The following is a 15,031-nucleotide window of genomic DNA, read 5'->3' on the forward strand; positions in this document are numbered from 1 at the left end:
GTTATAATGTTCTAAAATTGTGGTGAGTACCTCAGATAATTTTAATTAACCTGTGCTAGCACATTATCTAGATGAGAGATTCTCAAATTTTTTGGTATCAAAACCCCTAACACTCTTAAATATTAGTGAGGGCAATAACAGCTTTTGTTTATATGGGTTATAGCTGATAGGTATTTTTTGAATTAGAAATTGAGAAATTTTAAAAATATTTTAGAGCCAGGCACAGTGGCTCACACCTATAGTCATATAACTCTCGGAGGCCAAGGTAGAAGGACTGCTTGAGTCCAGGAGTTCAAGACTATAATGAGCTATGATCACACCACTGCACTCCAGTGTACGTGACAGAGTGAGACCTTGTCTCTAAAGTATGTGTGTGTGTGTGTGTGTGTGTGTGTGTGTGTGTGTGTATTTTAATTCATTTAAGAACAAGAGTCATTATATGTTAATATAAACATTTTTAAAGAAAAATAGACATTTAATAAGAGTAGCACTTTACATTTTTGCAAAATAATGTATTAATTTGAACACTACATCAAAAATATCTGATAATTTATAAACAAAGTCATGTCAACAATTAGGGAATTCACATGGCTACACTTCTTAATAAGCTAAAGAAAAAACTGAGAACATGACAGATTCAGAGTGCAGAGACTGATGGTCTCGAAAAGTAATGTGAGATCCAGCAATACCACTCCTGGGTCTATACTCAAAAGAACTGAAAGCAGGGTCTTGAAGAGATACTTGCACACCCATGTTCACAGCAGCATTACTCACAAGAGGAAAAAGGTGGAAGCAACCCAAGTGTCCACTGGCCGATGAATGGATGGGCAAAATGTGGTTTATCCATACAATGAAGTATTATTCAACCTTAAAAAGGAAGGAAATTCTAACATGTGCTATAACATGGATGAACCTTGAGGACATGCTAAGTGAAATAAGCCAGACACAAAAAATAAATATTGTATGATTCCATTTACAGGAGGTCCCTAGAGGTCCCTACTGTCATATAGACAGTAAAATGGTGGTTGCCCGGGCCTAAGGGTGGGAGGAATGGGGAACTCGTATGTAATGAGCACAGAGTTCCAGTTTTTAAGAAGAGTTCTGAAGATGAATAGTGCTATGGTTACACAACATTATGGATGTACTTAACACCATTGAACTGTATACACATAAAAAATGGTTAAATGATTAATTTTCTTGTATTTTACCACAAAAAAAAAAAAAAAAAAAAAAAAAAACTAGAGGAAAGAAAAAATAATGTGAGCTTCAAAACCCAGGGCCAAGGTCAGGAAAGGACATCTTTTGTGACTGAAGCCAGTAAGAATCTACACCAAGGTTGAAAAGGAAAAGGCCTACAGGGCCCTGGCAAATCATATAAATGACGGAATGGAACAGCTGGGGGCCGGAAGAGGGCAGAAAACCCAGTGTTGCCAGATTCAGATTATTTAAGAAACACAACGAATCTGAATTTTTATACAAAACCTGATTTTTAAATGTTCCAACTTCAGGCCAAACAAAACATATCTCTGGGTAAAATACGGACTATGGTGCCTGAGTATGCAATCTCTAATCTACACATTATAAACAGAATTGTTTAGTCTTCAGGAAATTCTTCCCAATGGAAATTTATTCTACAGTATAATCCTAATATTAGATCACAAAGAAACATCGAACTTAAAATATAACCTAGCTCTATAATGGCTTAAAAAATAAAAATAAAATATAACCAATGAAACAGCATTGACACAGAAGATTGTTGTTAAAGTGACAAAAGCAAAACAAAGACTGTGGTGCTTTGGGAGTCTAGAAAGGTTACAGTAATGCAAATGTCACACTTCTGCACTGTCCAAGCAAGATAATCTATCTATCTAGTGGACAAGGACAGCCATTGCTAGAATACTGAACTCCATAGAGTGGGGTGGAAGAAGACAGCTCATCAGGCTCTGTTGTCTTGAGAAGTACCCTTCAGAAATTCCAACTCTAGACTTGCGAATCACCCTTCAAACTACTAATTGAGGGTAATATCAGAACAGGGGGCCTTTGAGAACGAGCACTAACAGAACCACTGCAGTCAATCAAGAATCATCTAGTGCAGACCACCAAAGACCCAGGAAGAAGCCGCAGCGGCCCCAGCTTTCTAGCAGCCACAGCCTGAAGGGAAGGGAGTTTTCAAAATACACAGAAAAAAGCAAGGCAATACAAATATTAGAAAACAATGTGGGACAAACATATAAAAGATGCCACCTACGTAGTGGCACTTCTCAATGAGTAGAAATCATAAATGCTCTAGATTCGAAAGAGATTACAGGAAGCAGGAGCAGGCCTGAAGATCGGTCTGGTGATATGGTGAGTTCCAGAAACTGGTTAGAAGGCTACGTTGTCATCTAAACACAAGGCAATGAGGTCCTTCCATAGGGTAATGTCAGAAGAATGAAAAGGAGTGCTGGAATGAAAATATTTACAAGGAAAATAAACAAGGTTTGGCGTTTGACTACATAAGGATAATCTAGTTCCTGTAATAAATTCACTTATTAATTCATCCACAGGACAGAACAAATGATCCAGCTTCTTCAACAACTGAGGAGCCAATAAATTAAAAACCGTATCGCCCAACCTCAAAGTGCAGACCACATCTCAATCCTGTCCAAAACAAACTTTGGGGAAAAAAAGACTTTATGAGACAATTGGGCATTTAAACACTGAAAATCTGATGCCACCACCTCACTATATTTTTTTCCTCCTCCTCACACCTATTTTAAATTGTTTAGATATGATAATGGTATTGTGGTTATGTTTACAAATAATAAAAGATACATTTAAACATCTGTGGGTAAAATTAGATCTCCTTCAAAATAACATGGGGAAGAAGACAGGGATGAAGATGTAGCTAGGACAGTATCAGCCACAAATTAATGGTTTTCAGGGGTGAGTGACAAAAGCATGGAGGTTCATTATACTATTATACTATTCTGCCCAAATTGGCATATCTTTTAAATTCTCCATAACAAAAGTTTTTAAAAATTAAATTTCAAATAAAACTTTTACGTATTCGATGATCTTTATATAAATTCTATTTCAATTTTCCTAAAAGTGGAACAAAAGGATTACTGACTTGTATATACAGGTCAAAACATAAAGATAGTCACTACTCTTAATAATTATGACCCATCCTATATAAGTTTTTACTTAATTAAAAGTATATATAAATTACGTTTGATAGAAGTAAAGCAAAGGTGAAATTTACCATCTATAAAATACCTGTGCTTTTTAAAAGAACTCTGTGGAAGAAGTTTGAAGACTCCAGAGTTCTAAACTCTTTTCTTTGTAAAAGAAAACTTTCTCACAAGAAAATGTACAATTCTCAAAATTAAACAATCAAATCATTTCAAATTTGAGTGTGCAAAATCTAACAAGATGCACAACAGAATAATTTAACTTCTTTTTCTGCTTTCCAGTTTTTTGTTTTGCTTTTTTTACTAGTATGCTTATAGATATGTCATGTAAAAAAGTTAGTAACACCATAAATTTAACGGAACTAAGGATTGGTAAAGATTAACCTAACTCTTAGCTTGATACTTGGCACACTGTTGATGTTCGAATATTGAATGCATCAGAAAAAATTATAAACATGTCATGATACAACAACTTTTGTGGTTGAGTGGGTTTCTCATGTCACATTTCCTCAAGGAATACTGCTCCCTCCAGCTTTAAAACAGAAATCTAGATTCTTATACAGTATCTGATTTATGTTAGTAACAACTCCTACCCTAGAGATTGGGACAAAGAGCCCTAAAAAAACTAAGCAAAATAAACCAAAAAAAAAATGCAATAGTAGGACCTGGTAGTTGCCTAAACTGTGTTCATAATTAGATATTTTATTTAATATATTATATGCAATCTGACCACTTTATGCTGAATCCAGACTTCTAGGGAAATTCAAAACACATAATTCCTATTACCCATAACTAACTTAATCTAGAGCTGGCAACTAACCATATACACAAACCCTGAGTCCACATATCAAATGTTAGTATCCAAGTAGTATTTCAAGCACAGAGCTAAAGAGACTCTTTTCTTGTATTTTTTAAAAAGTTTATTCCTTCTTATTGCTGCACCAAAGTAGTAAAAGCACGAGCAAAATAATATTTATATTCAATGATAATGCTAAAATATCAAATTCTATAGTAGCAGTCTATTAGCTACCAGTTTATTTTGGCAACCAGCTAGACTCTGCTGGTAAAACTTTCCAAAATTTGTATTTGCTGCAATTTGACTACCTGCTTCCATTAATTATGCAATGATATGCATTCAACCACACAATTTTTCTTATCTTTTTAGCTTTTAAGAGTCTCTCTGATTCATTTTCACAAATATATTCAAAAGCAGTAAATGATCACAGTATTCTTTTTAAAGGGAGAGGTTGAGGAATCATATACAACTTCTGAGTACACAGAACCACGCTCTCCCACTGTACTCTAACATAATTAGCGGGACAGGCTCCCTGAGGAAGATCCCCATTATGAAATTAAAACATACCACATACTATTCTCCAGAGGAGCAGACTCTATTTGAGGAGAAATATTAGCCCCACTCAAGTCATTTCACAGCAGAGAGAACAAACAGGTCTATTGTGGGTACCATAATTACATTTTGCATGACTTCCTTCAATTAAAATCACTATTTAAATTAGCATCCATATAGCAGTAGAGAAATCTAAAAAGTCATTATCTAATATGACCTAATGCCTTCCACTAACAAGGAATTAGTCTGAAAATGACTTCATGTATGCCATAAGGCCCTCCCCTCAGTAGCATTATGCAATATAATTTGCAAGAGAAGTGTATGGACATGGGTCAAACTCACTTAATTCTGCAAATACTTTAAGGGCTCCAATCTGTACATCTACCAGGGTCAGAGTACACTGAAGCTCCAAAGAAGGGCTGGGTGTGCTTTGTTCATATTAGGTATTCATTAATTACCTAATGATACTGACTGAATTGATGTCTAGTAAAACTATCAGAAGGAACAAAAAGATTTTTAATGACCTTACTAAACAAGATGGTGTGATCAACATCTCAGTCTTCTCATTAGACTGGCAGCTGTAACCTTTACACTGTCTGTTGTTCATTAGGTTAAACATGCCACATGGGGGATGAAGAGGGCAGCACCATATTTTACTGTAAAACAAGAAGTCTCTGCCTATTTGTGCAGTTTGTGGCTACTTTCATCCATGTTAGAGGATCTTCCCCACCTGCTCTAAAGAATAACTCAACCCACAGAACACCAAAAAAATCAGTGTTCAGGTTAATGAAGATCTTGACACCTAAACCTCCAAATGCTTTCAACCTCCAAACGTTCTGGTCTCAAAATCTTTCACTTGGGGGTGGAGAGGACAAAAAAAGAATGAAAATTAGCCAGACATGGTGGTACATGCCTGTAGTCCCAGCTACTCAGGAGGCTGAGATGGGAGGATCACTTGAGCCTGGGAGGTGGAGGCTGCAGTGAGCAGTGATCACACCACTACGCGCCAGCCTGGGCAACAGAATGAGACCCTGTCTCAAAACAAACAAACAAACAAAACAAAACAGAAAAGAAAAAGACAGAATAAACTCTAGGCTGATGTCTTCAGCACTGTGTTAATGTGCATACCCGCCGCCCCGCCCCCCAAACCACACACACATAATAGAAGACAGAGGGCTAAGGAAGAAAATGGACTCACACTTGACCAAGGAACTGAAAAGTGCAACTTATACAGAGGTGTTCTTTCCTTTCAGGTTTTGGTTCTGATGTTTAAAGCAGCACCTCTGAGGAGGTATAGCTCCCTGTTTCAGTCTCTAAAAGAGCTGGAAGTATACTACAACAATTTTCACAGCACACTTCCTTGAAATTCATCCCAAATAAGACAAGAGGGGAAAGCCTATGTTCTGATTTTGTTTAAAAGGACAAAAGAGAAACAGAAAACCTAATATTGCATCTTCTCACTTGTAAGTGGGAGTTAAACACTGGGTACACATGGACACAAAGACGGGAACAACAGACACTGGGGACTCCAAAAGGGGGAAGCGAAGGAGGAGGAGGCAAGAGCTGAAGAATTCCCAGTGGGTACTATATTCACTGTCTGGATGGCAGGATCAAAAAAAGCCCAAACCTCAACATTACACAATATACCCTTGTTTTTTTTGTTTGTTTGCTTGTTTTGTTTCGAGACTGAGTCTTACTCTATCACCCAAGTTGGAGTGCAGTGGCACGATCTTGGCTCACTGCAACCTCCGCCTTCCAGGTTCAAGCAATTCTCATGCCTCAGACTCTTGAGTAGCTGGCATTACAGGTGCCCACCACCATGCCTGGCTAATTTTTGTATTTTTAGTAGAGACGGGGTTTCACCATGTGGGCCAGGCTGGTTTTGAACTCCTGACCTCAAGTGATCTGCCCGCCTTGGCCTTCCAAACTGCTGGGATTACAGGCATGAGCCACCACGCCCGGCCGCCATATACCCTTGTAACAAACCTGTATGTGCACCCCTGGAATCTAAAAGAAACACAAAAGAGGAAAAAAAAAAGAAAGAAAGCACAGGACATTTGATAAAATACCAAGTTTGAACTTTCTCCCCCAAGCTAAGTGGGTGACATTATTTTTAGCTCCTTTTAACATTTTTTTTTGGTCTTTAAAAATCATGCATTATATTTTATAAGAATAGTGAAACTTTTTCGAGTCACCCATCTGGCCTTTCACTAGAAAAAGGCATTCATGTACACATAATACTGGGCAAACAACTTACAAATATGCTTTAAAAAAGCAGTAGTCATTGTGCGCTTCATCACCACGTACCCGCAGCAGGGAGAAAAAAAAAAAGCCTCTTTCACTTAAGAATGTCCTCCATAAAGTGAAAATGTAAAGAAATACAAGAGAAAGAAGATGATCAAATTCAAGAAAGTGGTTAACTGTGGTGGAGAGGGAAAGAGTTCCTATGTGAACAGAAGGCAGTTCACATAGGTTTAAATTACATTGGAAAGGATTTGTTAAACTGATAGGTACATAAAAGTGTTTCACTCTTTATAACTTTTTGTATATTTTTTAATTTTGCTCAAATTTTTCAAAACCTTGTTTTAAAATAAGTAGGTACTGCTCAATAGAGAAGTATGCCAGAATCTAGTTTACCAGAACCCGGGGTTCTAAATCAGTAGCTAAGGGCTGAATCTGGCCAGGAGTGTTTGGCTTGGACAGCACTATGTTTGGTTTTGCTTTTTCATTGTAATCTGAATGCCTTGAGGCAGGATATGCACTCTTTAATTAGCTAGAGTTACCTCCATTTTCTTTACAGTAAATGAGAGTTTTTAAAAACTTGAACTCTCACACATTGCAGGTGGGAATGTAAAATGATGCAGCAGCTTTGGAAACCAGTTGGGCAATTCCTCACAATGTTCAGAATACAGTTATCACAAGACCCAGAAGCGTTCCATAACTAGAAATGAATCTAGGAGAAATGAAAACGCACACCCACACAAAGACTTGTACACAAGCCAAAAGAGTAGAAACAATCCAAACGTCCATCGACTGATGAATGGATAAACAAAATGTGATAGAACAGACTATTATTTCATCATAAAAAGGAATGACGCATTGATAAATGCTACGAAGTGGATAAACCTCAAGAACCTGATGCTAAGAAGCCAATCACAGAAGACCACGTCATGTATGATTTCATTTATAGGAAATGTCCAGAACAGGCAAATCTCACATCTACAGAGACAGAAAGCAGATTAGTTAACATGGTGATAAAAATGACGTACAAGCAGATAGTGTGCAGGTTGCACAACTCAGTAAGTGTAATAAAAACCACTGAAGGATTCACTTTAAAGGGGCGGATTGTATTGTATTACTATCATATCTCAATAAATCTTTTAAAAAAATAAACCAGGGACATCTATTTGGTTCTTAGAAGCTTATAAACTGGATTAAACCCCTCAGATTGTGGTCTGAGAACTCTTGGGGGGTTCCCCAGAGCTTTTCAGAGAGTCTGGAGGCTGGGATTATTTTCATAACAATACTGAGGCATCTGCCTTCCTCACTGTGCTGACATTTGTGCTGGTGGCACGAACATGATGGAGAGGAAACTGCTGGTGCCCTGGGCACGAAGACACCACAGCGAAGCAGCAGTCACTGTGCGCTTCAAAAAAAAAAAAAAAAAAAAAAAAAAAGCCTTTTCCACATAAGAATGTCCTCCCTAAAGCAGAAAGAATGATTATTCATTTTATTCAGTCTCAGCCCTTGAGTACACATTGAGTACACAGCTATTTAATATTATTGCAGTGAAATGCGAAGATTGAGACAAAATATATTTTTTAAAAAAAGATACGAGACAAAAAAGAAAAAAGTATGTTCGAGCTGTGGGTTAAACTAGTTACTAGGTTAAACTTTCCACTTGAAACTGACAGTTCCTATGGGAAAATGCACTCCATTTTCCAAACTCACCTATGCCTCAACTTTTATAACACAAAAGATTCATACTGTGGAGGCTCCCACTCTCCATGAGAAAATGTACCTTAATCCCTTTTAAGGCAACGTTTTAAGTATACCAATTAACTTTTTAGCCAGAGTTAGCAAGAAAGGCCTGTTAGGTGGGTAGAGGAGAGAAAGAAGCAAAAATAGAAGATAAAACTTAGCTTAAGAAACTATTTTTATCGTGCCACCACACTCCAGCCTGGGTGACAGAGGGAGACCCTGTCTCAAAAACAAACAACATGGCACATGTATACACATGTAACTAACCTGCACGTTGTGCACATGTACCCTAAAACTTAAAGTATAATTTAAAACAACAACAACAAAAAACCCCAAACAAAAAAGAAACTACTTTCCCTACCATGGTGACAGGCATTAATGTTTTATTACAATCTCACCATGGCTTCCAAACAACAACAACAAAAATTTATTATAGGATAAAAGTTTAATAAGTTTTAAGATATAATTCAAATAAAATAAGGCCTAAAGATTTAGTCATTTAAAGGGAAGCAATTTAGAAATATATTGCTGACGAAGATTTGGAAAATCCCAAGAACTCATCTAGAAAATTAATTGAGGGGAAGAAGATAATTCCAAAAAGATATTAATTGTTCTAGTAGTATAAGAAGTACAGCTCTGCGTGAGCAAATAAGTGATAAAATGTATCCATGTGTATCCAGGATTATACACAGAAGAACTAGACTGATCTGGTGGATTCAAGTATTTCAGTCACGAGAGTGCTCTGAGCAGTGGTGTGGAATAGGAAGAGTCTGTCATTTATCTTTTCCATATTTGACAAAAACGTCCTTTCGTTCTTATCCTATGTTCACAGCAATGTTTTGACCTGGTTTTCCAATTAGTTGATACCAAGAAGGAGAAGAGGGGATTGCTGAGATTAATATTTTATTCACTGTAAACATAAAATCAGAGGTCCTGCCTGTCTCCTTAAGAGATGGCATGTTAGGGCCGGGCACGGTGGCTCACGCCTGTAATCCCAGCACTTTGGGAGGCCGAGGCGGGCAGATCACGAGGTCAGGAGATCGAGGCCATCCTGGCTAACACGGTGAAACCCCGTCTCTACTAAAAATACAAAAAAAAAAAAAAAAAAATTAGCCTGGTGTGGTGGCGGGCGCCTATATTCCCAGCTACTTGGGAGGCTGAGGCAGGAGAATGGCGTGAACCCGGATGGCGAAGCTTGCAGTGAGCCGAGATCGCGCCACTGCACTCCAGCCTGGGTGACAGAGTGAGACTCCCGTCTCAAAAAAAAAAAAAAAAAAGAGATGGCATGTTAGTCCCCAAATGTTAGTCCCCAAGGCTCCACTCAACATTAAGCACACTGAGTAAAATAAAGTTTCTGACCTTGCAAAGCTGAAATTTCTCTAGAACTAGGTAATTTCTTGGTAGACATCTATACTCAAGTATTGAATTGAATACATTTTGGCTTAAAAATGTAGTAACTGGTCGGGTGTGGTGGCTCACGCCTGTAATCTCAGCATTTTGGGAGGCTAAGGCAGGCGGATCACTTGAGGTAAGGAGTTCGAGACCAGCCTGGCCAACATGGTGACACCCCTTCTCTACTAAAAATACAAAAATTAGCTGGGTGTGATGGTGGATGCCTGTAATCCCAGCTACTCAGGAGGCTGAGTCAGGAGAATTGGTTGAACCTGGTGGGGCGGAGGTTGCAGTGAGCCAAGATTGCCACCATTTTACTTCAGCCTGGGCAACACAGCAAGACCCGTCTCAAAAAAAAAAAAAACAAAAAAAAAGTAATAACTGGCCCAGTGTGGTGGCTCACACCTGTAATCCCAGCACTTTGGGAGGCCGACGCAGGCAGATCACTTGAGGTCAGGAGTTCGAGACCAGGCTGGCCAACATGGCAAAACTCTGTCTCTATTAAAATAGAAAAATTAGCCTGGTGTGGTGGCGGGCGCCTATAGTCCCAGCTACTTGGGAGGCTGAGGCAGGAGAATGGCATGAACCCGGGTGGCAGAGCTTGCAGTGAGCCGAGATCACACCACTGCACTTCAGCCTGGGCAACAGAGTGAGACTCTGCCTCAAAAAAAAAAAAAGAAAAGAAAAAAAAGAAAAACTACTTCTCCTGATGTAGTCTCTTGCCATGCTAGCAACGTTCTGTTTCTTATCTGGGTGCCACTTATATTATAAGGAATGTGTTCACTATGAAAATTCATCAAGCTATACATTTTGCTGTATGTGTCTCTATAACAATAAACCTGCCCATGTACAGAACACTTTTCAAGATCTTTTAAAAATCACTAATTTATTTGATCTTTGTGGGAAAAAACCTTTGTGAGACACGTAAGACAGGTTCAAAAAAATTAAAAATAACTCACTATGATAACACAATGAAGGATTCTATTTCAGATTTTCTCCAAATCCAGGGATCTTTTTTTTTTTTTTTTTTTTTTTTGAGACGGAGTCTCGCTCTATCGCCCAGGCTAGAGTGCAGTGGCGCGATTTTGGCACACTGCAACCTCTGCCTCCCAGGTTCACGCCATTCTCCTGCCTCAGCATCCCGAGTAGCTGGGACTACAGGTGGCTGCCACCACGCCCGGCTAATTTTTTGTATTTTTAGTAGAGACAGGGTCTCACCGTGTTAGCCAAGATGGTCTCGATCTCCTGACCTCGTGATCCGCCCGCCTGGCCTCCCAAAGTGCTGGGATTACAGGCGTGAGCCACTGCACCCGGCCCAGTGCTCTTTTCAACTCAACTCAAAAGAACATCTGCAAAGTGCCAAATACAGCACTGTTTCTAGAAGGATTTATGAATCCTCCTTTGCACAAAGCCTCATGCCAAACGTCTTTCACCTGTCCTCTCCACTTTCAGGGCCAGTACAAAAACATCTCTGATACAGCTGATCTCCAGAAAAGGTCAGCCTATTCCCACTCTCAATCCCCATTCTCTACATTGCCAATCAACAACTTTTCCTAATCCGCCTTGATCCTCAATCATAATACTCAAAAACTGTCAAAAACAAAATCTTACTGACAAAAATACAGGCCAAACTTCCTCATCTGCTTTCCAGGTCTTCTGTAATCTGATCCCAGCTTATTTACTGTCCTCCGTTTACTAAGAAAACCCAAAATAATCTTTTCCTGCCCCAAATTCATGTTGTTCCCTTTCCTTTTGTTCATACTACCATCCACATCTAGAAACGATGCGCAAATATTCATCCTTAGCCCCCGAGTCTCTTTCCCCCAAAGACATTAAAATCCACTGTACAGCTGGAAGTTACAATCCAAAACAATCTATATATCATTAAATTAGGTAGGACAGATTATAACTGACAGGTGTTTAGAGGAAAGAAATCAGTGAGGGCTGCAGGCATACCTTCATGAAGATAGCACTTGAAATGGGCTCTGACAGCATTTGAACTGCCAGAAGTAAAAGCCACTCAAGCTAAGGAACCGATTTACATCCTAGCTAATCCTGCACCTCCTTCCAGAAGCCTTCTTCAATTGCTTCTCAATGTAACACTCACTCTCTTCTCTGTGCTTCTAATACAATTACTACCTCTAATACTCATTCAGGCACACTGTCATCCCATATTATAGACTTCACCCCTTCAACTTGAGTACAGGCTCACAGAAGATGGCAATATGTCTCTACAGGGTAGGCATTCGATATTTATTCAATGCAACTTAATTCAGCAGCCACAGTTGCTTCCAGTTACTTAAACATCCATCGAACATAGCACTGTTTCTTAACTCACCGGGCATCTCCTTTGGAAAGATTCGTATTTACAGGATTAAGAATAACCTTGTTTGCATCGACATCCACCACACATTTGGTATGCAAGTCAATCTCTGTGGATAAAAAACAAGAAGAACAGTCATTTTAAAAAGTAATTTATTTCAGAAAAGGCAAAATTCAGAAAAGACAAAAATTCAATACTCTCTCATAATGCAAACACTCAATGAAGTAGGAATAAAAAAAACTTCCTCCACTTGATAAGGAGCACCAACAAAAACCCACAGCTAACATCACACTTAATGGTGAAGGACTGGGCAGCTTCCCACCCTACTTCTGGAATGAGACAAGGGTGTCTGCTATCCAATTTCTACTCACCACTGTACTAGAAATTCTAGTTAGGGCAGTTAGGCAAGAAAAATAAACAATGGGCATCCAGATTGGAAAGGAAGAAGTAAATCCTAAGACAGAGAAAATCCTAAGGAATCCGCTAAAAATCTGAGAATAAATGAGAATAAACAAGTTACGCAGAATACAAGAATATATAAATATCAGTTGTGTTTCTATATACCAGCAATGAAAAATCTGAAAGTGAAATTAAGAAAACAATTTCATTTATAATCGCATCAAAAATATCAAAATACTTAGGAATAACTGTAAAAGAAATGCAAGACTTGTATACTGAAAATTCCGAAACACTGTTGAAAGAAATTAAAGACTTGTGAGGGATATCCCAATTACTCTGATTTGATCATTACACATTGTATACATGTATCAAAATATCACATGGCCGGGTGCGGTGGCTCACGTCTGTAATCCCAGCACTTTGGGAGGCTGAGGCGGGTGGATCACTTGAGGTCAGGAGTTCGAGACCAGCCTGGCCAACATGAAACCCTGTCTTTACTAAAAATACAAAAATCAGCCGGGCATGGTGGTGGACACCTGTAATGCCAACTACTAGGGAGGCTGAGGCAGGAGAATCACTGGAACCCAGGAGGCAGAGGTTGCAGTGAGCTGAGATCGTGCCACTGCACTCCAGCCTGGGAGACAAAAGCAAAACTCTGTCTCAGGGGAAAAGAAAAAAAGAAAGAAAAACATCACATATACCCCAAAAATATGTACAACTGTGATATATCAGTTTAAAAAAAAATCCTTTTTAAAGAAATTAAAGACTCGAACGGGAAGACACTGCATATTCATTAATTGAAAGACAATACTGTTAAGATGACAATATTCCCCGATTGATCTACAAGATTCAAGGCAATCCTATTAAAATCTCAACTAGCTTTTTTACAAAAACCAACAAGGTCTGACAATCCATACAAAAATGCAAAAAATTCAGAATAGACAAAACAATCTTGAAAAAGAAAAAGAGAGCACTCACTCTCCAATTTCAAAACTTACTAAAAAGCCACAGTAAACAAGACAGTGTGGTACTTACATAAGGAAAGACATATATAAGTCGATGGAACAGAATTGAGTCCCCAGAAATATATACTGTCACATTTATGGTCAATTGATTTTGACAACAGCACCAAGACAACCCAGTGGAGAAAGAATAGTCTTTTCAACAAATGGTGAGACACTGGATATCCACAGGCAAAAGAATGAAGTTGGATCCCTACCTCACATCACATTCAAAACTCCAAACAGATCAAAGGGTTAAATGTAAAAACTAAAACTATCAAGTTCTTAGAAGACTACATAAGTGTATATCCACATGGCTTTGGGTTAGGAAATGAACACCCAAAACACAGACAACAACAACAAGATAAACTGGACCTCATCAAAATTAAAAACTCTGGGGCTGGGCATGGTGGCTCATGCCCGTAATCCCAGAACTTTGGAAGGCTGAGATGGGAGGATCGTTTAAGGCCAGGAGTTCAAGACCAGCCTGGGCAACATAGTGAGACCCCCACGTCTAAAAAAACAACAAAAAATTAGCCAGGCATGGTGGTACATACCTATAGTTCCAACTACTGGGGAGGCTGAGGTGGGAGGATCCTTTGAGCCCAGGAGTTCAGGGTTACAGTGAGCTATGACTGTGCCCTGCACTACAGCCTGGGCAAAAGAGATCCTGTCTCTTAAAAACAAAAAATTTCTTTAATTAGAAATTTGTGTGCTTCAAAGGACACCATCGACGGTGAAAAAGGGAATCAAAAAAGTATTTGCAAATAATGTATCTAATAAGGAACTTGCATCACAGTATATAAAGAACCCTTACAACTCAATAATAAAAAGACAAATAGGCCAAGTGCAATGGCTCACGCCTGTAATCCCAACACTTTGAGAGGCCAAGTTGGGAGGACTGCTTGAGCACAGGCATTTGAGACCAGCCTGGGCAACACAGAGACTCTGTCTCTACAAAAATAAAGTTTTTAAAAATAGCCAGGCATGGTAGTGGGAGCCTCTGGTCCCAGCTACTCAGAAGGCTGAGATAGGAGGATGGCTTGAGGCAGGGAGATCAAGGCTGCAGTGAGCTGTGATGGCAATATTGCACTCCAGCCTAGGTGTCAGAGTAAGACCCTGTCTCAAAAAAAAAAAAAAAAAAAAAAAAGACAATCAAATTTTTAAATAGGCAAAGGATCTGAATATACGTCTCTCCAAAACAGATACAAAAATGGCCAATAAGCACCAGAAAAGATGTTCCATACCATTCAACATTGGAATGCAAATCAAAACCACAATGAAATACCACCTCGCACCCACTGGGATAACTATAATCAAAAAGACAGATCATCACAAGGGTTGGCAAGGGTGTGGAGTAATTAGAGCCCTCATACATTACTGGTGAGAATGTAAAATGTTGCAGTCACTTCAG

General features: G+C 38.9%; 1 protein-coding gene across 4 annotated transcripts in view; it reads right to left on the bottom strand.

Annotated features, from left to right (window-relative positions):
• KIF13B (kinesin family member 13B) overlaps positions 1–15,031 on the bottom strand; it is a 205,198-nt gene that overhangs the window by 175,250 nt on the left and 14,917 nt on the right. For all 4 annotated transcript variants that reach the window (XM_030817055.1, XM_030817053.1, XM_030817054.1 and 1 more), the window contains exon 2: positions 12,233–12,326. In XM_030817055.1, the coding sequence (XP_030672915.1) occupies positions 12,233–12,326 (94 nt within the window). The remainder of the gene's footprint in view (positions 1–12,232; positions 12,327–15,031) is intronic.

The sequence above is a fragment of the Nomascus leucogenys genome, chromosome 8 (genome assembly GCF_006542625.1).
Source record: "Nomascus leucogenys isolate Asia chromosome 8, Asia_NLE_v1, whole genome shotgun sequence".
Lineage (NCBI taxonomy): Eukaryota > Metazoa > Chordata > Mammalia > Primates > Hylobatidae > Nomascus > Nomascus leucogenys.